Below are 23,722 nucleotides of genomic sequence, written 5' to 3'. Positions count from 1 at the left end.
GATCTGACTATCACATATCACTATCTGAAGACTATGTGACTAAAAAAAAAAAAAGATTATGTGAAGGAGTTAGACTCATACAATCACAGGGATCTTCCTGCCCTGTACACAGAACCCGAAGTTGATTTCTGCATTTCCAACCACAGTGAACTGTGTATGATGGATGTTCCCCTTTGCCCGAGAATCTGAGGACAGGAAAGGTCATTATACTCACACTGTAGGTGCACGTGAGAGCATGTCAAAATATAACAACACACCCATGAAACCTCAAGTTACAGGGTGCCATTATTTGATCACTAGACTTAATGAGTTGGCAGTTTCACTTTAGATGTGTCAGCAATTTACCCATTTCACAATTTTATTAGGAATGAAATCACACCAACAAAAGAAACAATTAATTTGAACTTAAAAAGAAATTATACAACTTGAATTTCAGAGAATGTAATTTTGCAAATTATGTAATACTCATACTGTCCTAGAGTTGAATTATACAATAAAGCCCAGAGGTGGCGTTAACAGGAGGTCTTGCAAAGGTATGAAAATAGTAACATGTGTCTCTGTCACACGGTTGTGATAAATTTAATAATTTTATTATTTAGGTGAGAAAATACTGAAAATACTATGCCACTGCTCTGTCCTGGCTTCCTATCACAACTGGTAGGCTAACTATTACACTGGCCATCATTCACTTTGAAAAATGTGCCATGGACCCTCTGTCCATGACACAGGAATGCTAAACACAGTGACCTTCCATTTCTGTCTGAGAGTATTGGTGATAGCCTTTTGCAACGGGTGACCATCTGGTTTTTAGGCCTGGCAACAATGACAGTGACACAATAACAGTGAAACTCTGGGTGTAGCAGTGTGTTTGCTTAAACTGCAGACAAAGAGGTAACAAGGAAACACTCCAAGCAGCTGAACTTGTTCCTTCTGTAACTACCATTCTGCCGTGTACCACTGATATCACACTGATATCTGTTCTTATACTGGACATGAAGCCTCAGACGAGCTCAAGCAAGAACAATAACCAAAATGGTTCAGATTCTAGCGCAATCATTTGGTACTTGTGGTCATGAGAAAAGTCTTGTAATTATGGAGATTTTGCAGATGGTCTTCAAGGTTAATGAGCAGTTAATGAGCTATGAGATTATTAGCTATGAGTATCGAACAAAAAGTTGCCACAAAGCATAGCTTTATCATAACTCCTTCTGAATTTGACCCAATGCCTTTCCAGTCAATTTTACAGCAGCATACTTTCCTCCATTTATGGGCTGCAGTCAATGTATGCAGTGCTACTATTTCAGAAACAGCACTGTGGTGTTCCCGTCCTGTATAGGAACCCACCCTTGTGTTGTCTGACACCTGCCTTCACACAGTTGCTGCCACAGCAACTCTGTCACACCACTGGTCTGTTGTCAAGGTATTTGCCGATTACAGCACAGAATGGAATACCTGAAGCAGTGCTTTACACGATGCATTGCTGGTGGTGGATTGGTGGAATCCCTTTCAAACACCTAAAGTCAACCGTGCCTGCTAATGGAAGCTGTGTTCAGGCCTGGATTCAATACGTTCCATGCCAATTTCTGTGCCACGCAAAACTCAGTGCCCCAGTGCCAGCCACAGTGGCCTTGGATGTTTAAGTCTCTGGCATGATGAATTTGGCTGGTGGCTGAACCAACGGGTGGCTTCCAGTGGCAGCACAGACCCAGTGCACGCAAAACGCCATGTGGCTTTTCCTCTGGCTCGATTCACGAGCTCATCCCCATTTGTGTAGGACTTGACAATCAAACCTGCGAGATTCAGCAAGGAGGGTCTAAAAAAGAAACCTGAAACCAGATTAAGAAGCACTGACACAACACAAAGCAAGAGCCCAGTCCTGCAGGCTGCAACAGCGGAACAGGTGTGTAGCCATTCCTCCCAAAATAAAGCCATGTGTGGAGCTGCACTTGAGCTCACCCGGCCCTCTCCGGTGCCGTTTTCACACAGCTCCTCTCTCAAGCGCAGCGTTAAGATCTGCCACTGGCCTGGCTTTCTGTGAGCGCGTCGCTCTCTCTCAGCAATAACAGCAATAACTGCATGCAGTTCTACAGGAACCAGAAGGGTTTCAAATCCATCCAGACCCATCGCTTAAAGATTAAAGATCTATTACAGTGGGTTCATTTGTGAATGGTTTGCAAATCCATCAAAATTCCCCATTCAAGTAAGTCTTCTTCATTAAGGAAAGCACAGGGTGTTAAAACACTATGTTTGCTGAAAAGCATTCAGTATCGCGTCATAAACTTTGAAATATCTGAAAAATGCAAAACAAAATTTTGTTCTGTTCTTCATTTTGTAAATGTTGGTTGCAGTATGGGGGTGCGTTCCTTTTGCCTTCCCTTCTATTGCCTCTCGTTCCCCTGCACCTGTACCCATTTCTTTGTGTCTAAGCATCCACTCTTTCAAGAAAAATATGTACACTATGCATACGTGAGCACAAGTTGTATGTGATGTATCTGATGTACATGCAGATCTAAAATGTCCTGGGCTGAACCTATCTGCATGTACTGAACTCACAGGCATGACATGGTCACCGATAAACACTGAAAAGGGTCTGGCCATCCTCCACATTGACTTTCCCCACTGCCAGCATGCCTTTGGCCTGCTCCACCTGCATTTCCTGCAGTTGGAACATTTTGGTTGACATGTACAGACTGAGAGGTTTTGGCAGCTCTCGATACTCACTTTCAACAGTGCATAACCAGCAAAACAAACCTGGCAACTTCAACACACATTCAGTTGAATGGATAATATCAATGCAGTAATCACGTGACATGTGCAGGTCACATAGATTTTTTTGAATCAGCCAATGAGCAGAGAACTCGCAGCAACTCACCGGTTTACACATTATTTCTGAGTACAAAAACCAAGTTAAACCCCCTGGATCAATGATGTACATTCAATAGTGTGGTAGAATTTGCCAATTCTGAATTTGTCACAGTCCTACCGGTGGAATTTTGGTAACATGTGTAAGCTGATGATTCTTTGTACAGGAGCCAAGGGGGAAAAAGAACAAAGGTGCTTAAAACACAAACCCAAAGGCGGAGGGAGCAGGAGGATCAGAGCTCGAAACGCCTCAGGCACTGAGCACGCCACACCAGCTGCCATCCAACTGCAGCTAGAGAGCTGCTGCCTTCGCCCCTGGGCCCCGAGTATCACACACAGTGATGACACCCCCTTCCCTAACGCCAACCTACCTAATCTCACTGACAGCGCAAAGACAGCATGAATCACTCCCCTAGGGGAAATGGTGTAGAGGGCCTGGATAGGATCTCCTGAGGATGCAGACAAATTCACTCAAATCTCTGGGGGGTTGTGGTAACATGCAGCACGGTATAACACTGCAATCACCTTCACTTCAACATAAACAGAGCATCAGTTCAAATGAACTGACACAGTAATTAGAAATTCGATCAAAACAATGGAGATAGCAAGAATGCAAGAAACATTTGCAACGCATTTTATCACAAGCCTAATTTTTCAAAATTCAAATTATTTGTACATGGCCTGGTGTAAGTGATGATAAATCCAAAACACAGAGCCTGATACCACCACCCATGCTGGGGAGCAGGCAAAGTTCCAGTTGCTACGCATTTTGACCCATTTCAGACTTCCCAAACTGCCAGCTCTTATGCAAGCCATCAGCATGTGCTGGACATCCTTCTATGTTTGTACTTGGAGCCACTTTACAGGCAAGTAGATGAACACGCGGCACTTCACTCAGAATGTTCGGTACAATGTGTTCCTGTGCCTGCGGCTTGTGGATGCAGGATGGGTGAAAGCTCTGCACAGTGGTGTTCTGATGGATCAAACCCACAATACATGGACTAAGAGACAACGGATAAACGCACCAATGCCAATGCAGCACTCTAGGGAACCATGCCTCTAACATTACCATCAATATTACAATTGATGGTAATGTTAGAGGCACTTGTCGGGCGGGGGTCCTTCCGCGGTCTTTCTCTGCTAACAGCAGGTCTCACCACCATGGTGCTCTGCGGGATGCAATAATCACCCGTTTAGATAAAACAGAAGGACGGCAAACCCAGCCACATTGCCCCTGCAGTTCCTCTACCCAGCCTAGCTGGAGTACAAAGAAGCAGCCAAGAGGGGGAGACAGACTGGCTTTTCCCCAACCCACTCCCTCTCCTGCTTCTCCTTTTCGTCCTCCTTCTGTGCAGATGCTCTGCAGTGCAAGTCCCATACCCGTCTCTGCACAGTAAATCTGCAAAAACTAATCACAGCCTATGGGGGTCAGATGAGCTAATGACAGAGCCAACTGGCATCCTGCATCACAACCTTGTGCACTGGAGCCGCTTTCCTCAGCTTGGAAAGCAGGAGGAGAGTGGCTGCAGAGAGAGACCAGGCCCTGGCAACGGCAAACCATTTCCAGAGACATCTGACTTCCCTCTGTTCCACTCCACCTGGTTCCTTCGAAGGAGCTCTTCAAGGAGCTACTCGGGCCAGCTTGTTTCATCAAGGAAGTGGAACGGGGCTTTGGCTGGGACTCAAACGCTCCATTAACCAAGCGAGAGAGCCGGCTTTCCGTCTGTCGCATCGCTCTGGAGGGGACGAGTAACCAGCGGAGCAGGGCAGGGACACGGCTGTTGTTCCATTCCTAAACTCAACTGCCCTATCTCGCCAGGGAGCCATCTTCAAGTTATTTCTTCCTTAAAGCAATAAATCCCGTTTCAAAATGTTGACATGCTTTCTTTTCAAAACCACAGGTTTGTCGGTCAAAAATTAAAATAGACTTTCTGGAGCATGAAGCAGAGTTACAGTAATGTCAGTAAAATACTTAAGAATGTACAAGGTCACAATCAGGCAGTGCTTTATTTAGATAAAACAGGAAAGAAAGATCTTTCCATTTGGACCTAAACACTACAGGGCAGCCATAAAAAAAGACATTTCTAGGTCTTCTTGTAGTGCACGAAACACATCAGATATCGCCTGTCACTGCATACTGCTTCTGAAAAGCTAATTTTCCCACCCCAAGGCATTTTATCGTTTCATATCTGAGCTTCAGTGACTTGGACTTGAAATAATATTCACAAATTAATTACTTAGTTCCTAAAATAATTAAAGTCATCTTTATTACTTGAGTTTTCTATTCTGAGAAGAAACGCCTGGTGTTTGATTAATCCGGGTTACAACTGTGTAGCAGTCAGCTGCAAATTTGATGAGGTGGCAGCCAGCATCCTTTGTCTGAATTCAGACTTTACTGGAGAAATATCAAAGACAACTTGGTGGAAATAAGCAGTGTCCAGTCAAGTTGTACAGGTTCTGTGGCTTTGTGGCGACACTTGAGCCCTGACGCTGGATATTTATGGACTTCAGCCACACCAAGTGACACTTATCACATCAAAAATGATATTAATTGCCTCTCCACTTCACACTAGGCACTATGGAAATTTGGTGGAGCTAAAGCCCAATCCAGGGGGCATGCTATTTGTATATCTGGGTCACTTCCATCAAAGAAACTGGAATAAGCACTGATCGTGTTGGGCTCAAGCACAGCTTGCATGCCCAAGCTGACCAAAATGAAGATACTGATCTACATTTGGGCAATCAATAGTACAGATGCCAATATCATAATATCACTGGTATGATTTTTTTTCTGTAAAATTTATATTAATATAATTTACATGAATTTGTCCAAGTATTAAAAATGTTAACTTATCATTGCACATGGTGAACACCAATCACCTTTTTCACTGAAATTGAGCTGACAACGTTTTATTTATTTTAAAATGATTAGAACAGCAAGCTAATGCCAAGGTGATCAATGGAGACCCCTTTGTAGTACTCGTTTGTCTTTCACGGCAACGCTTGATAGAAGCTTTTTGTGAGGGATCACTCAATATTATGATGACATCAAGTATGTGATGCATCTCCCCATGATAAAACTGTGAGCTGGAATGTGTTTCCATTACAGGAGATAACCTTACGGACATGGTGCATTTTTCTAATGATTCTTTTATACTTTTTCCCTTTTATGCAAACCTATTTTTATTATTGCAAACTGTACACAAGGTTCATCTCACTGCAACGATTTCTGCATTCGTACAAGAGTGCCAAGGCGAGATAAATACAACCCTTTAAAACACTCAGTTGCAGCCACTATCTGTTTTTCACATTACAAGCCCCACAACTCACAAGAGTGGAGTGGGCGTTAATTGGAGGATATATGCATTTCCACTAACATCATCTGAGCAACTTGGGGGCCCCGACAAATGGCAGGGTACTTGAGAGCGGCAAGGCGTGGGGGCCTTGACCATCCTCCCCACCCCATTCCTGGAGGATGAAAGCTAATTGGTTTTGTTGCTGTGGGCTCCTGGTCATCGTCAGGTTAAACCCGTGCCATATTGACAAGCTTGCGCACAAGGCGTAATCACTGACCTTGACAGGAGATCACTGACCTTTACCACTGAGCTTCTCAGGAACCCCTTAATCATTTCATATAAACTACTGTAACACACATTAAAGATTCTGTAAAATAAATTTTAAAAAATAAACCTAAACTGGCAGCAACTGAATGAAACACACTGTTATCAGAACATTGTGTGCCATGTTTGAAAGGTTCATAGTGCAGATCTATGAGTCAGTCTTGTATGCCCATGGCAAAAGTGCTGAAACAGAGGAATACAGAAATGGGTGTTTAGTGAGGGTGAATAAGCTTTGGGTGTGCCGCAATCCAAACAGTCTCTTCTAACCACATGACCCTGTATGCTTGTGCTGCTGCAAATCAATGAAGTGTCTATATTCAAACTGTTCACATTAAAAAGGTCCAAACTCTCCAGCGTGACAAAAACAAGATGATCCAGTTAACCTGTAAATTTTATAGATACTGTATAATAACAACAGACAATAAAGGTAACAATATTTGCTGCCACAAAATGCTTTCTTCCTTCTAAGGGCAACACACTGTCATCCCTCTGACAGCCAGGGCAAATGTACCCCAGTTTTATCTGACCTCTGAGGTTTCAGGGAGACAGAGCAATCCAGACCACCTGCTCAGTTGGGCACAGCAACATAGCTGCCACAGAGGGACCCATAACCCAGGGTTTTCCCTACCATAGAAAGGCTTAGGCACTGCGCCTATGCGTTTTTGCGGAGCGCCTTAGGCCGAATGAACATAAAAAGGCATGTAGGCTACATATCAGAAAGAATGTAAAAACAACAGTGAGAGTTCTATGCGCTGACAAAAAAAAAAAGAAATAATGGAGAGGTGGCTTGATCTCAAACGGACAGGCAAGCCGGCAACAGGAATGACCTGCCAATCAACAATCAGTGTTTGGACGAACGTTTGTGCGATTGGTGTGTGAGAGATGCTCATCGCCAAGCTAATCAAACAGATGATTGGATATTTCTCTGTACCGTCAACTAGGGATGGCACTTACAACCATCGACTCGGATAAGCAAGTTGCAAGCCATTAATAAGGTAAGCCTCAACAAAGAATAAATGAAGTATAAACTTTTTTTGTTAGGGAGTAATTCTTGTGGATGTTAATAATAGCAATAGCAGATAAAGAGAAGATATAACTAATGTAGCGTATTTTATATATAACTGTAGCTTATATTATATATTATTTATTATATACTACATTATATATACCTAAAGAAATTGCTAATCTAGCTAATATGCATAGATATCCATGTACTGAATTAAGTTACGTTAGCCAGCGAAACTCGTTAGTTGACATTACATAAAGATACCTCGACTGAACTAACTTTAGTATCTAACGTGGCTTGGGAGCTAAACAAAGTTAGGCTGTGTTCACACGAAACGTCTTTCTCTAATGAAAACCGCTCCTCAAAGCGTTTTTTCATATATTAAAAAACGCTGTTCCAAAATGCAGTTGAGAGCGTCCTTTGTTACCATAACTTATCCTAACCTAGACTTAACATTAAGTAACAGGCTAGTTTTGCTAGTGACAGAAATAAACACAACCAGACACCAACCAGAAACTCTTAGGTACAGTTTTACTCCACAATTTAGTGGTCCGGTATATTTGACTGGCTGTTGAGCTCAGACATCAACAATTTTTAACCAGGATTGAGGACTACACCTTTAAAATCAGTTTCATTTTTAGGTCAAGACCCCACTGAGAAACAGGCTGACTGATGGTCACCTAGAAGTTTGCTGCCGGGTGGCCATTGATGGACCTCAGCCTGGGGTGTTGGACTACAAAAGATTCATTAGAAGATTTTACAGGGCCAACAAAGCTAGGAAAGTGGAGTGTTCAAAAGAGGGTTGCGATATTTGCAGTTGAAATAAATGTTTAAATAAATCAAGAAATTCTCTGTCTCCTTTATGTCCTTTAGTTGTATTTTCAAAATAATTACATATGTATTTCGACATGTTTATTCTTCCTATGTGTACAAGTTATGGAAATCCACATATATTTTCATTAAATCTCAAACATATTATTTGGTGAAATGAATAGACTTTTGACTATAGGTACAATAAGTGTTGCCAGCTTTCTTTCACAAATATGGTAAGGATAATGGTCGAAAACAATGTGCAACTTAAAAATAACGTAAAATTTCCCTCAAATAATTTCAAACCCCCCCAACCACCACCACCCCCCGGAACCCAGCATCTAGACAGCTTAGACAGCATCTAAGCCCACTGAAAACCCTGCCATAACCCCGAGGAGAGTAACTAAAAACAGGGAGAAGGGATTGGTGGGTGGGGGTGGGTGAAAAATGCTTTTCCAAGAAAAGCTCATTCGTGAGCACCCCATGCCAACACACACCAGCATCAGCACCTGCTTAAAACTCACACGAAATGTCACGTATTCAACAGACGTTTACTAATGAGAAATGCTGAGAAAAGAAGCACAGAAAGACAGGGGGATGGAAAGGAGTGCAGTGAGGCTGTCAGGGAAGGAGCAGATTTGGGAGCAGCGTTTCCCAAATGGGAGCAGCTCCCGCCTGCACCCCCTCCCTGCCTGCGCCTGCTCCTGCTCCTGCCCGCAGGGACACGGTCGCTCTGCGACTGGACGGGCGCGGAGGTGGCAGGCAGAGCAGCTGAGGCACAGCGGGCGCTTGCATAAGAGGAGGCACAGACACGCGTCCAATTAAACTGAGCGTCTCCACCGCGAGATGCGACCATCCCAGACGTTAATGAGCCCATTCTCTGACTGGAGCAGGTGGAATCCTGAAGGAATTACTCAGCAGCTACATGACTAAACCCAGCAGGGATGACCAGCGTTGCAACATACCTAGCCATGTTCGACCCAACAAGTGCAAATAAACTGAATTATTATACTTGCTGTACAGGATCAGCATCAGGACTCAAGAGAGTGGCTATATTTAACATCTTACTCTGGCTATGTTAACGCTGTCCTATATATTATCGATCAAAGTACTTTAAAGGGTACTGAGGCTCAATTTATTAAAACAAAATTATTCCAAAACCCTACTACATGCTATATAGTGGGTCACGTCATAGACTGGCATTGGGAGGCAGCTAAACATAAAAAAAAATGTAAAAAGAAATAAATAAATAACTTAAAAAATACATGTAGAGTACTCATTACTTTAGTTATTTTATTTACTGTAACCACAATTCTCAATCACAGTTCAGTACATGCACTGACACTGTCACAAAAAGTTACAGAACCCATAGATGTCAAAATAGGGCTACACATATTATCTGACCCTCCCCCTGTTCCGTGTTTGATGTAGCTTTCACTTCCCGTTCCCAAGAAGTTTGCCAAGAGATTTTGGGAAGAGGCTGCTTCACTGCCTCCTCCTTCACAATGCTCAGTCTCTTACTGGGTTTAACCCTAAAAAGGCCTCAGTTACATTTTTTTAGGTACTTTCTCATCCATTCCTTAGTCCATGCTCATTAACATCGACATTTTAGCTTTTTCCTCTTTGTTTTGATCTACGAGAGGACGAGAAATCAACACAAGTCATTCAGTGCAATTCTCCTCAGCAGTTACATGAATGGCGGTATCAGAGGTGCAGTGCTGCTGGTGATGTGGCATTTTAAATGGAGCACGTGCTGCAATCTTACAACATCAGTGAAAATTTTGCAATACCTTTTTCAGATATAGCTATGAACGATACAACATGAATGGAAAATGCAATAAATTCTCTTTCAACCACAAGATCAGTTTCATATCCTAGTCTAGTATTCTAGTTGAGCTGGCCAACACCAGTTCACCATTTACTATACACGGTTAACATCGATATATATGCTTAATACATGTATGTATTCAGGGAAGGAAATCGACAGTATTGCTTTGCAGTTCATGAGTCAAAAAAATCATAACACATGTAATGCAATTAAAAATTTGCCAAAATACTTCTAAAAAGAATGCATGCCAAGTGCAGCAGCCAGAAAGCATATCTGTTCTATTCTGTTTGTTTGTTTCTTAGAAGCACAGCAAAATGCAGCAGTAACAGATTCAAATAAATAAAACATGTGGACTGGTTCAAATGCATTTGTTGACACTGACTCAGACAATTACAGTGAGTCATGCACCGGTGTGTGTATGGAACATAACCCACCGTGGACTGAAATGAGATGAACTGAATTGTGCAGCTCTGACGTCAGAGATGAGGGTATTCGCATTCGTTCTATGCCAAAGGGAGAGCATTTCATTCACGCGCCAAACCATACTGCATTCAAACCAAGCTGCCAGCTGTCAGGTCTGGTGAGCGGGGCTGTTCTATGATCTGCCTCGGCCATGAGTGGGGTTTTCCTCAGGGTGGTGGGAGAATACCCCACCTTGGAGAGCCTGAACATGGGGAGAGGGATGCAGGCAAGCAGGCAGAGGGGCTAAGGGCTCTGGCTGTGGGTAACAGCCCTCCTGCCAAATACTGCTACCCAGAAGGCGGTAACCCAGAAACCCTTCAGTAACAGGCAGAAAAAACCCTCTTGTTCTCAGTGCTATCACAAAGTTAAAAAAAAAAAAAACACAAAAAATACCTAACCAAACCAATACCTATACCAAAACCAGAAGCAAGGAAAGTCAGTAAAAAAACATGATACAATACACCTACAAAATACAATAAAATGGTTAAAAATGAACTAATAGTCCTAAGTGGAATACACATACTGTACATACATTTAGATACAGCGATTTCCCCCCAAATACATACGTTTTCTTTATATAATCTAATACTACAATGACATTATGTGACCTGTAAATTTCCTGTTCACAAATTAAAACTGCCTGCTAACAAAACATCTTGAAAAATAACAGCGATTTGGGGAGGTCGTTCAGCATTTTTCTCTTCTCCAAAATGGGTCATGGGAAAAAAAAAAAAAACATCTTTCTTGGATTTCATTTTTCGGCATCTGCCCTACATCTCATTATTTATTTGGGAACTGAGAAGCGGGACAATCAATTTCCCTGCTGCTGATGTATTTTTAATCAGTATTTATGACAAGATGCGGGCCCAATGAGCCCAGCAGACACTTGCCTGGGCACTGTGAGCCTCCAGTTGCGCTTCATCGCAGTTCAGTTTGTTAGAGGCGCCAGGTCACTTACATTTACCTCACTCTCCCCGGTGAACGCTGACTGGTGCTCACCCTCTGGCATCTGCCCTGCATACGCCTTGGGCTTTCTCATGTAGTGACCATAGTGAATAAGTGATCTCGATATAGAACAATTCGGCATGCTATGGTATACCCAACACTCAATTCTCGCTGAAACTCATCGGTTACTTTCTCATCTTGCTACCGTTACTCAGGTCCTAGTCATTCTTTCCCAACTCAGAGAAAGTGGGTTGCTGAAAGCCAGGGTTTGTGAGGACAGGGGGATGTGTGCAGATTTATGATGAATCACCTGCTCCCACTCACAAACCCGCTGAAGATCAGCAGGTATGAAGAGGCATTTTAGGAGCCAGTCAAAAGATGAACATGACATGTTGGAATCTCCACCTGTTTTTTTAAGGATTCTGCACCTTTACAAACCTGAAATGGATCCTGTGCTAAACAATGACTGTCATGTTAATTTAGACCTGCAATTGCGTTGGAAGGAAATATGAACTCTGCTCAACTCTGGGAAGATAGCACTGAAAATAAACTGACAGATAATGTAATTGCAGGAGATTCTTCCTACTGCTCATTGTGCCAAGGCAGTTCAGAATACCAGACTGATAGTCAAAATATTAATCTGCAGAATTAAAATATTCATACTGGTGAAACTCAATGCAGTAAGAACAAAAAGTAACTCACCTACATTCAAGATCAAGAGCCACCTGTGTCCTTCATTTATTATTTCACACACCACTGGGATGGAATCTGCACTTGCCTGCTCACCCAAGGAGCCTATGGGTGAGTAAGAACTCTGGGTCCCTCACCCCTCAGGGGAAGAGGACTTGTGTCAGCATTGTAAATAAAGTGTGATTTTTTTTTTTTTAATGTGATGGATTCTAATGAAGGCCATATCCATAATGTGTTAGATGGGCACGAAATGCTAACATTAAAGGCATTTGCAAAAGCAATACTGCAGTTTTACATCTGCTCAGTAGCATGGATGAATGAATAAGCCCGCATAATTACAGTTAGGAGGCAGATCCAACCGGTTTGGCCTGATTAAAATTCAAAATCAGCACTGAAACAGTACCGTATCATAAACATAACAAACACAGATACTGTAGCTAGATACCCGCCCAGCAAGCTAACATTACAGGAACCAATGATTCATTAACTTAGAAAACTCCTCCTCCTTTTTAAAGCTGACAACTCTTCGCAAACTCTTTGTCAAACTGTATGTTGTATAGAAGGCAAGCAGCAATTACACAAACATTTCTGCACTCTCTGAAATGTAAGGTGTGTGCACAGCAGACGTGCCTTCCCATACACTGCCTTTCCATCCGGGGGGGGGGGTGTGTGTGTGTGCAGGGGTTTTCCACCACTGCCAAAGTTAAACATTTTTTAACATGGTTTTCCGGTCCATCCACAAGCGCATCATGTGTTTATCTGCAGGAGAAGGCAGCGTGGCCCATGCACAGTGGCGCTGTGTGTGCAAGCATGTGGACAGCACTGCAAACAAATAGTAGTGGCCACTGCATTCTATCTAGTTATGTCCCTTGTTTCTTTTTGATGTTATATTTCATTGTTGCTGTGTGCAAGAAATGACCAAATACACATTTACTTTCTTAATTCATTTAAAATTTCTGGTTGTGGCATAGTCACATGCTAAGAATGCTTGCAGTATTTAACTGGACCAGAGGTAATGTAACATTTGTAGCCCAGTAAGCCAGTGCTAAAAATCTGCTTCCATCTGTGTCAATCCAGTGCTGACTGTTCTGTACAGCCCCTTGATTCTGAATGCATCTGCAGACAGTTCAAGAATAAAAGTCATGCAGCCAACATGCACTGTTTGTCATTACATTAACACAACCCATTCAAGAGAAAAACCTACAATGGAACTTACACAGCACACCATCTTAACTATACTAGATAAAAATCTATGGTGGAGGTCACACAGTATGCCATCTTAAATCAAATGGGACTCTTCCATCTTAAATGGAACAGCAGTGTCTCAGAGGGCAAGTGGCAATAACAGAGAATTTGAAAGGAAGTTCAACACAATGCACAGTGGGCTATTCCCCTTTCATCATTTCAACTTACAAAACTTCTCCACTGCCCACGGTCTCATCTCCACTTAGTCGACTGAGCTGAGCTATATTTTAAAACCCAACACAAAGGAGGTAGACTGGGTGGGACATGATTCCACTTTCTTCTACCACTATACCCTACAACAGATGTGGGATGTATCTAAGTGGACTGACATTCAAAACAAAACCTCCACTGAAAAGCATGTGAACACAAAAGAAACAGTACAGAGAGGTATGCTTCGCTTGAGTGTATAACTGTGCAATAATTAACCATGGAAAAACCCATTAATAAAGCTCCTCAAATTTATATTATACATTACACATACATACATACATACACACACACATATACACACACACCAGACACATCATGTCAGGAGGAGACTTGAGCTCATGAAGCATTTCAGGAGTCATATCACCCACGGAATTATTTCTGATACAAATTTTACAAACCTTTGAACTGTTCCAAAATTTTGGCTACATTCTGAAAATGTACTAAATTAACAACCTGCGTGCCAACATTTCAGATTATTAAATGGTAACACATTTTCCAAGAAACATCAGTAATTGTTAACAATCCTTTTGGTTATATGCATCAGAGAAATTGATATTGGAACAAAGCAATTCACTTCTTCCCTATCCAAGCGATCAGTACAGTTCAAAATATCAATATCAGACAAATAAACCAAATGATTTTACCAATTACTACAAAAGTACAGTGTATAAGCTTTAACTATAGTTTCCCTTGGGACTGCACTCAACGCTCAGACTATGCAATTCAGCAACCCAACAGTGCAGCGGGAGAATATCTGTTGTGCAGGTCTCATCCGTCGACTCAGTGTCTGTGGAAGGTCACTGATGTCTTCTTCTTTAATTATAAATGCTTGGGATGTAGTGTTTTACTGAGCCCACCAGCTAAGTTTTCATGTCATGGAATGGCACGCAATTCAGTATGCCGAGTTACATGAAAAAAAACAACAAAAAAAAAATTGGAGGACAATCAGTGTGAACTTGTGTCTATATTATAAATGTGGGTGGGCAATATATCGAATATACTCGATGTATCACGACTTGTTCTACGTGGGATGCAATAAATGACTATATCGCAAACAGTGAGTACAAATTGTCACATAATTTTTCACGTAAATTTACTGACTTAATCAAAGGTCTTACAGATCACAATGCTCTTGAAAGCAATTAATATTAATATCTATTACAATAAAACAAAATATGTCCATGTTAAATAGTTTTTATTGAAATCCAGGCATCAGAATATAGATAATGAAACTTGTGTTTCATTAAAGTGATCTAATATGATATAATTCATCCAGATATAGCACTGCATTTTAGGAGCTGAAAATACAGTTGCCAACATGGTTGTGAATGGCAGATGAATTACTTCAATGTCATCATGTATACCAAACTGACACGTTGCCTAAGCAAGTTTTTTTGCTAGCTAGTCTAGCTAGTTCAGTATATACAAGGGCTGCAACTAACAACTACTTTGATAGTCGAATAACCTATCGCTTATTGTAATGTAATTGTAATGAATAATCGACTATTATGAATCGCACAATTACTCAATGACTCTTATTTATCTATCGGCTTTTAAATTTAGCTTGAGGTTGTTTTAGGCATATGCTAACAATAATGACAATAAAGATGAGTACTTCATTCAAAAATACGTCTTTTAATGAAGAAATCTTTTTCGATTTAGAAAGTATCCAATTCTCTGGTGTTCTCTAAACTTGTGCACTCGGCAGCAACGCTATACCTAGCCATATATCTCGTCAGATGCTCGAGCATAACTGATGTGCTCCCATGCCAGGCAAGGTCAGGTTTGCAAATGTTGCAGTTCACAACCTTCTTGGCAGAGCTAACCCTTTCGCGCATATGGTCACACCGGTGTGATTAGCCATTTAGCGCGTACACTAAAACCATTGTGATTAGAAAACTAGATTGGAAAAAATTCCAGCTAATATTAGCTTTGAGGAAACAGCAATTTAACATTAAAAAATATAGCAAATGCTAACTGAAAACTATGAGAAGCTTAATAACGCTAATGAAAACATAACGTAACACGGCGCTACATAGCATAAAAATATGTAACGTGTGAAAGGGTTAAGAGTGAAATGCTGCCACACTTTTGAGGTTGTTTGTCGTTAAGGTGTTGCCATCTCTATTGTTCACTCCAGTAAAGCAACGTAGCTTAGGCTACATGACTGAGCATTCCAAGTCAGCACGAAAAAAATACACGATAACGTCACCAACTAATCGACAACTAAATTTGTTGGCAACTAATTTGGTCATCGATTTTAGTCGACTACGTTGATTATTCATTGCACCCCTAGTATATAGTATACAAAACCTTGCTATCTCACATCCATTTTAGTGATCTTCAGTTCAACACTGAATGTGTTTTTATACAAGCAGGGACTGCTTCATAGTGAAGGCTTGTTGTAGCTAGTTTAGTTCAAGTTTCATTCACACCATGTGCCTGGAACAAAAGAATAATTAGGAAATGAGATAGCACGCTTGTTGCAGACGGTGCATTGTGTCATCAGCCTGCTGTTCGAAACAGTTATGCAACGCATCTCAGAGGGAGAACTATATGCTGCTCTATACACCAAGAGCAACAACTTTCCCCTGCAAGACTGTAGATCAACAACTCTTCAACTCACCTGCAAATTGCAGAAAAGACAAAGATTCCACTCCCCGTAATAGCATAAATAGACTGCAGGTTGAATGGATTACTTAACTGAAGAGCAGTGCAAATGATTCTTTGGTACAAATCCCAACAGCTAATGAACACATGCACATAAAGGGGGGGGGGGGCACATATTGACATACTGACAGAAGTACATAACAATACAAATACTTTGTCTGATAGGGTCCCTGTTTTTAAAACATGCATAACAGTGTGATGACTGGAAGCAAACTGAGGTCATATTAAAATATGAATTAATGTCCAAGTCAGTCGTCCTTCTACACAACAACACAGGGCTTGTCCTAAATCCTGCCAGTTAAGGGTCATTATTAGGCCATTATCACAGCTCAACAGATTACTACAACAGTTCTGCAATATAAAGATTTCTGTAAGAGCACATTAATGAATCTAATCATCTGGTTGAAGAGAAACTTACTCAGGTTTACACCAACTGTTGTAAATAATTTTGGGTTTAAGGGTTTCTACATATCTACACACAAGGCAAACTATGCTCGCCTGCATAATCAGGATCACACAAATCCAAACAAATAATTACAAATCACTACAATTTCACTTCAGCAGTATTGTGTAAGCACAAGGACATTTAACAAAATGAGGCACAAACTACAACTGCATTTTAAATTTGCAAATCATACTCTTGCCAGCTGCATGCCATCATAAAAATCTACATTTTTGTCAATCACTTGTATTTTCATTTCAGCACAAGGTCTCCATCCCCATAAAATGTAGCTAAACTAAAAAACAGTCACACAATATCATGAAAAAGTCTTACTTGAGATACATCATTACCTTTACCTGATAACACACAATAACAATTTAACACACCCAAACCTGGCACTGTTATTTAGTTTGATAATGAATGAAACAACTTTGAGGAAATCGGGGGGGGGGGGGGGGGGGGGCAGAAAAATAAAACTATTAAATCTGTCAAGACCATGTACACCTGTTACCTTTAAGAGGGCTTGCTCGCTAGACGTTACCAGTGATGTAGCTCGTCAAGGCCATTTATAATGAGCAATGTCAACTTTCCAAAATGTATCAGATGCAGATTTGTTTGATCCAGGGGTATGAAACCTAACACCAGGAGGGCCACATTTCTGCTACTTCTGTTCCAGTAAATTCCCGCTGCTTAATTAGGACACTCAGTTTGACTGTACACATATTCAAAGACGCATTTCTCAAAATACACCTACACATGAAAGGGTCTCTTGAGAATATGGATCTCACTCTTAAGAACAGGAATAAATGCAATCCATAGACTGTAACAGGATTTGTTAAAATTATTTCATGCGTTGACATTGAATAAGTGACTGGGGTCATGAACTAATTGAGACCTGAATCTGAAGGACAACAAAATGCCCTGAAGTAGCTGATGAGTGCCTGCATTTGACATCATACTCCCTGTCTGAGTCAATCAGAAACATACTTCCACACCACTAATAAAACTTGAAAAGGAAGTGTCCCTGGCTGCTGCTGCGACTGGGAGGCCATGTACATACAAGAGAATCTCCACACAAGCTGCAATGATGCGTTCATGACAGGTGAAACTGGACTTACAACTGCAGGCATCCAAAAGGGATTCATCCTTCTCTTGTACATATACATTTTCTACACAGGAGACTGTATTAATGTGATGACTAAAATAACCTGTGACCATACGTGAAGTGTCAACAAGTCCACAGCTCAGATGTGAAAGTTAACTGCTCCAGGTCCACTCACCACAATACTTGCTGTGCCAAATGAAGTAGGCTGTTAATATTCCCCAAAACCTTTTTTTCCCCCACATGTCAGCTCTGCTCCAAACTATTTTGACTAAAACAGCAAATCAAATAGCATTTTTAAAAATGCTCATCTCCTGTGCTGTTGAAAACAATCCAGCTCAGATTCAAGCACATAAAGACACATCACATTCTTCCTACTAAAATCTCCCCACGTGCCAAAGTAAACCATTCAATAAAGTCTAAAATTAAATCATAGTCACTCTTTGTTCTAACCAGACAATTAATGCATATCCTGAAAAATAGAAAACAGTTCCAAAAAAACTGGACTTGCAATTGCACACAGAATCATCTTTTACCAGTATCAAAGATGATAAATGGCAGTTTCCACTAACACTTTCCGAGTCTGAAGGAGCACACTATTTCACAGTACAGTTCTCTCTAGCTGTGTCACCCTTCATGGAAGGCTGTGGTCCTTGAGGGCCACAAGGTCATCTGGTTTCATGACCCAAATTCCAAATTATGTCCCTGATCTAATTATTTGCTAAATTGGACTAGCTGAAACATCCCCCCCAGTTCTGAAGCACGTGAATCATTTGAAGAGATCCATTAGGTTTAGTGCTCTTGAGATTCAAAGCTAGCAACCCTCCATTTCACTGAACAACATTCTGACACTCAAATGAGAGAAATCAGTCTATTATTTTTCTGTCTTCGTGGAACATTCATTGCGGCGCACGTTTCTCAAAAACCTCTTCATTCTGTGCTCATACATAAAGACATTTATTTTAACAAACTCTGCAAAAAATTCTTTACTTTTCAATCTATTTTTATGGTCAGTTATGAGATGCATCTAAGCCTCTGTTTAATCGAATAGGTACCACTTCCTGAAGGGGGAGGGGCCAAGGTAGTCCAAATCCCTGTCGTCTTCTGCCTTCCAAAGCAACCCAGAGATAAAACCCTATTTTCAACCCACTATCAGAACATACATGTATGCTGCATGCTGAATAATAAATAATAAACAATAGATAATGCATATGAACACGCATATGAAAAGACAAGCGACTTTTGATGTCATCAACAAAACTATTTATACTATTTATAACAATTTATGCCGTCGGCTGCTATGAAAAGAGTAATTAAATGAATCTACATTTTGGTGAAACTGCTGCCCCACACTGTCACCAAATACTTCCCATTTAAATTATCGCAAACTGCATGGCTAGCCATCGAGTGATGCGCTAGAAACAAGAAATTACGTAAATCCTTGTACATGACAGAAAAGCCTATTATGGAAACTTTGTGGTTCATGACTGCGAGTGCTAGGGACCATCCCCCTCGATCCGCATACAACACCAACGGATTTCCCAGTCTGATGAATACTTTGAGATAGCTGGCCAGTTATACGACTAGCTATATAGTTAGCTGCTACTGTAAACTGAACGCACAAACTACCGCATCATATCCCGCTAACAGTATGGCTAGTAACCGATTCCCGACATAAAAGACGATCATCGTACCTAAAAGCATTTAAAACAGTCAAGCAAACTAGCTCCGAGCTTCCCAATAACGTCAGATAGCTAACTACATGGCTAGCTCTCGCACCTGTTATGAACTGGGTAGCTAACTGTTTAGTTCGTTTGCTAACTAGCCATCGAGATACTGCAGCGTACAACCTATTCCGACATGTCATTGCTAGCTGGATAGCTTGCTTTATTGTGACCTGGTCGTGCATTTTGACACATTTTGACAGGTTTTTTATAAATTTGCAATTTCAGCATGTTTTTTTTTTAAGTTTGCACACTGTATCAGCAATCCACACTTCATTTAAAGTAACTGGGTGGCTGGCCAGCTAATTAACAACAATGTGTGTTAGCTGGCTAAGTTAATGTAACAGCGACCTCGTTGGTTGGGGTTTACTAGTTAGCTATGTGATGTTTATAGCTTGCTGGTCTACCGTTGTATTCGGCTTTTGCAGTCATTTAACGTTGTAGCTACCGCCGACCAGCCATTAAACTATATACATCTACCAGTCAGACGTACCTACATGTTAACCGACGCTTCTTGCTAGCTAGCTGGTTTGCAAGTCAACATTAGCAGGCTTGTTAGATATCTAGCTAAGCAGACACCCCAACATTCACAAGCACAAAGAGCTAAAATTTAAAGCCAAAGCAGTGCGAATAGTAGTTAATCGTTACTGGTACGTTACCCAGCAGAAGCAGTTTCAGTTCCCTCCTCGCGTCTCTCTTGTCTCGGCGGAGTTGCTTATCGATCTCGGCGTTGATTCGTTTCGACTCCTTCGCCTCTTCGCTCAGGCAGCAAGCCATCATGGATTCTAAAGTCATCACCTCTATATTTAGAAATCCCGGTTTTAACGGGATGTTACACACTATACTGTTTTGTTGTATCCCGATCTCCTCCGTAAACCAGGGCAGAAGGGGTGAAGAGTAAGGGGGCTGGGACGGAGTGGGGGCCTCGTTCTCAAGTAGTCCCTGCTAACCGAGAAGTCTCTGAATGCACCCGTATGAAAGATCTCTGCTGACCGGGAAAAAGGAGAATCAGGGACAATGTTCAAGTGGGCAAGGCTGAGGGCCCAGCGTCTGCTTTCGTTGCTCAGTTCTAACACTTCACTAACACGCACTAACTTGTTAGCTAGTTAGCAATGTAGCGTTCTGATTCCCCTTCTGTCGCCGTCGCTCTGTCTTGACACTCCTCCGCCTCTGGTCGTGTGCGTTTCAACACCTGGAGTCCCAGAGACAGTGGGACAAACTGGACTGTCGCGACATCCGTACCGTCTTCTTACTTTTAGCCTAGCCGCCCAAGAACCAAGCCCAAAATGAGCCCGAATAACAACCAAGCACGCCTGTAAAATTGTCCATTAGTTAGCCTGCTAGCTAGCTATCTCAGAACCCTCTAACGTGCATCGAGGGAAAACATGAAAAATATTCAAAACACGCCTTTGCCTTTTAAATATTTTCTACAGCTAGCGAACTAGCTGATGTGCTTTAAAATAGCAATGTTCTGTTTATCATCATGTAACGATATTTTCACTATGCTGAGTGTCAACAGTTAGCTAGCTAGCAAGCTACAGATTAAAAAAATCTTAGCTAACGGTAGAAGGGGCCTTATCTTTTTCGGACGATTCCCCCTCTCAATTTTTTCCTGGTGATCGCGTCTCCTCCTTCAGCCCCCGGTGAGATCTACACACTAGCCTAGTTCGCACGATACTAGGCAACATTGATGATTGACAGGAAAGGGACAAATCATGATACAGCATTGGTGCGGTAAAACTAATAATGGGCGGGCAATGTGTTCAATCTGAAGGCGGATTTTAAAAAAAATGTCAAGTTTGGTCGAGCAACTACTGTATTTAGATCAAACTCTCGTTTCTGCCCAGGCGTGATCTGATATTGACTGAAAGGACAACGCCCACTCTGCCTATAAAACACGTTTATGCTGTGTCTGCATTCGAACAGAGTACGCCAAAATCTTAACAATTTTGCACAGAAGAGTGGCTGTGGCCTGTTAGACAGATATACAGTAGTTCTGGGGTATTGCAACAATACATATTTTCACACACCAACTGTGCTTATTATTTAGGATGTACATTTCGTAGACTTAATTAAAGCACAGCAAAGTTACTGAGACGTGAAAATACAACAGTATGTTTTCTGTAAGTGCTGTACTGTAATTCACTTCCCATTTACCAAAGATGATTTAAATGAGCAAGATCTCTGTAATCTCCTTTGTTTTAGTAGGAAAGGCCATATGCAAACTTTTTTTCTCGACTTTTTGTTCACCAAAATTCTGTACTATTCCAGCTTCAGGATCAACCATAGCTAGAACAGCTGAAAGCAGAGGAAGCAGGGATGAATCTCTCAGCCACAAAGATCAGATATATTTGGTTATATTAAAGTGGAAGCTAGAAACAGAGCTGTCTCATTAAACAATTTAGTTCTTTCAAAAATCAGCATTTCAAAACAGCAGCAACAAGTTTTTCAAAAAGCTGTTTTGTGTAGTGATTAGATGCAAGAAACTTAAATGTAGTGTAAGTCTTTGTGAAGAGCAGTCCTGAAAGCCAGGAACATAACTGTACAGCACACCACCACATACAGCAAACAAAGAACCACCCCAGACATCTTATATTATATCATGTATATAGATTATCTTAGTAAATGTTGGGGCTACCTAGAGATGAGTTTGGTAAAGACACAATTATTGAGTTATTTGTACATGTAATTGACCATGTAATTGCCTAGAAATTTACACAGGGCCTATGTTTTCCCCTATCTTGCTCCTATTCAGTGGCTAACAAGAAAAATAAATCACCACCCTATTTTTTTTCCAGTTTTGCCTCTGGCAGAAACTGGACTCGTGTTCAGTAAGAAAAATTCAACACGGCCAATTTATCTGGGTCCTGTTTTAAAGATACAAAGAAAAATATATCTCAAGTATATAATGTATCAGAACAACATTTTTCATCTTTTGATGAAATATTTTTCAACATCGTTTCTTAATGAAACATTGTCACAGTTATGTTTGACAAGTGACCTATAAATGTGGCTATATCAGTGTTTTCTATAGCATACTTCTGTTTCCTCTAATTCCATGAGATGCCAACAACATGGCTTTTGGGAGCAAGCACAGCTGGAGAAATTACATGGAATGGACAATGAAAGCTAATTATGTCTGAAAAGGCTGATAGTGTGTTGATGGAGGTTTTAGATTACAATTTTGCGTTTGCACTCAGTTGTTGGGAAGCAAAGGGAGAGTCAAACATTACATGTCATACTTGTAGCCTCTAAACTCTCAGGGTGAAGGGATAAAGTTCAAATTTTCAGATGTTTGTGTATGGATTATTGTATGTCATTGTATGATGATTGTGCTTCACACAGAGCACAACCCTGAAAACCATGTTTTTACTCTGTTCTAAAAGCGTAAATTTCAAATGGTATCCACTGGATGGTTCATGATTTTGTTTTTTGGCTACACATCCTGATTTTCATCAGATAGAGCCTGATATACACCAACTAGCCAAACTTCAGTTCAGTTTTAATTCAGGAAATGTAAGGTCTTAAAATTTTTTAACTTACTTTTCTCTAGTTAATGCTTTGGAGAGTAAATACAGTCAAGTGGTTCACCTTTTGAATAGACAGTTGAGGCAGTGGAAGAATTCCATTTTCAAATTTTGAGTTCTATTGTAAGTAACCAGAGATCCTATCCCTTGTGGCATTGGTAATCCAATTTCATTACATGAAATAGGTGTAAACATTTTTTGTATTTCTAGTGTCAGTGGGCCAGCCTCATGACAGACATTTAACTATGGCGTTGCATTTCTCAGTAGCGTTAATAAAGATGACAAGTCCTAAAATGGTGAAATGGAAAGAAGCAATAATTCATAACATACACATATTTAAAAAATGATGTAAATTAAATGTTAAAATAAAACATGTGTGTAATATCAAAAAATATATTAACATTTTTACTATATTGTATGCAATAATATAGAATATTATCCAAATAAAAAATATTAAAATAATGTTACCTAAGTAAGTGTAATTTTTTTTTTAAATGTATGTAATATAATATAGACATTTGTGGAAATTTAGAATTTAAATGCAGAGACTTTTTTGCCTGAAACATATCAGGTAGATGA

At 40.8% G+C, this 23,722-nt stretch overlaps 1 protein-coding gene across 3 annotated transcripts in view; it reads right to left on the bottom strand.

Annotated features, from left to right (window-relative positions):
* LOC118772600 (guanine nucleotide-binding protein subunit alpha-11-like) overlaps positions 1-21,253 on the bottom strand; it is a 48,220-nt gene extending 26,967 nt beyond the window's left edge. For all 3 annotated transcript variants that reach the window (XM_036521085.1, XM_036521087.1, XM_036521086.1), the window contains exon 1: positions 20,276-21,253. In XM_036521085.1, the coding sequence (XP_036376978.1) occupies positions 20,276-20,411 (136 nt within the window). In that variant the 5' untranslated portion in view covers positions 20,412-21,253. The remainder of the gene's footprint in view (positions 1-20,275) is intronic.
* Positions 21,254-23,722: the final 2,469 nt, after the last annotated feature.

Source organism: Megalops cyprinoides, chromosome 2 (assembly GCF_013368585.1).
Source record: "Megalops cyprinoides isolate fMegCyp1 chromosome 2, fMegCyp1.pri, whole genome shotgun sequence".
Lineage (NCBI taxonomy): Eukaryota > Metazoa > Chordata > Actinopteri > Elopiformes > Megalopidae > Megalops > Megalops cyprinoides.
The sequence above is the reverse complement of the archived record's forward strand: the minus strand, read 5'-3'. Positions and strand labels throughout refer to the sequence as shown.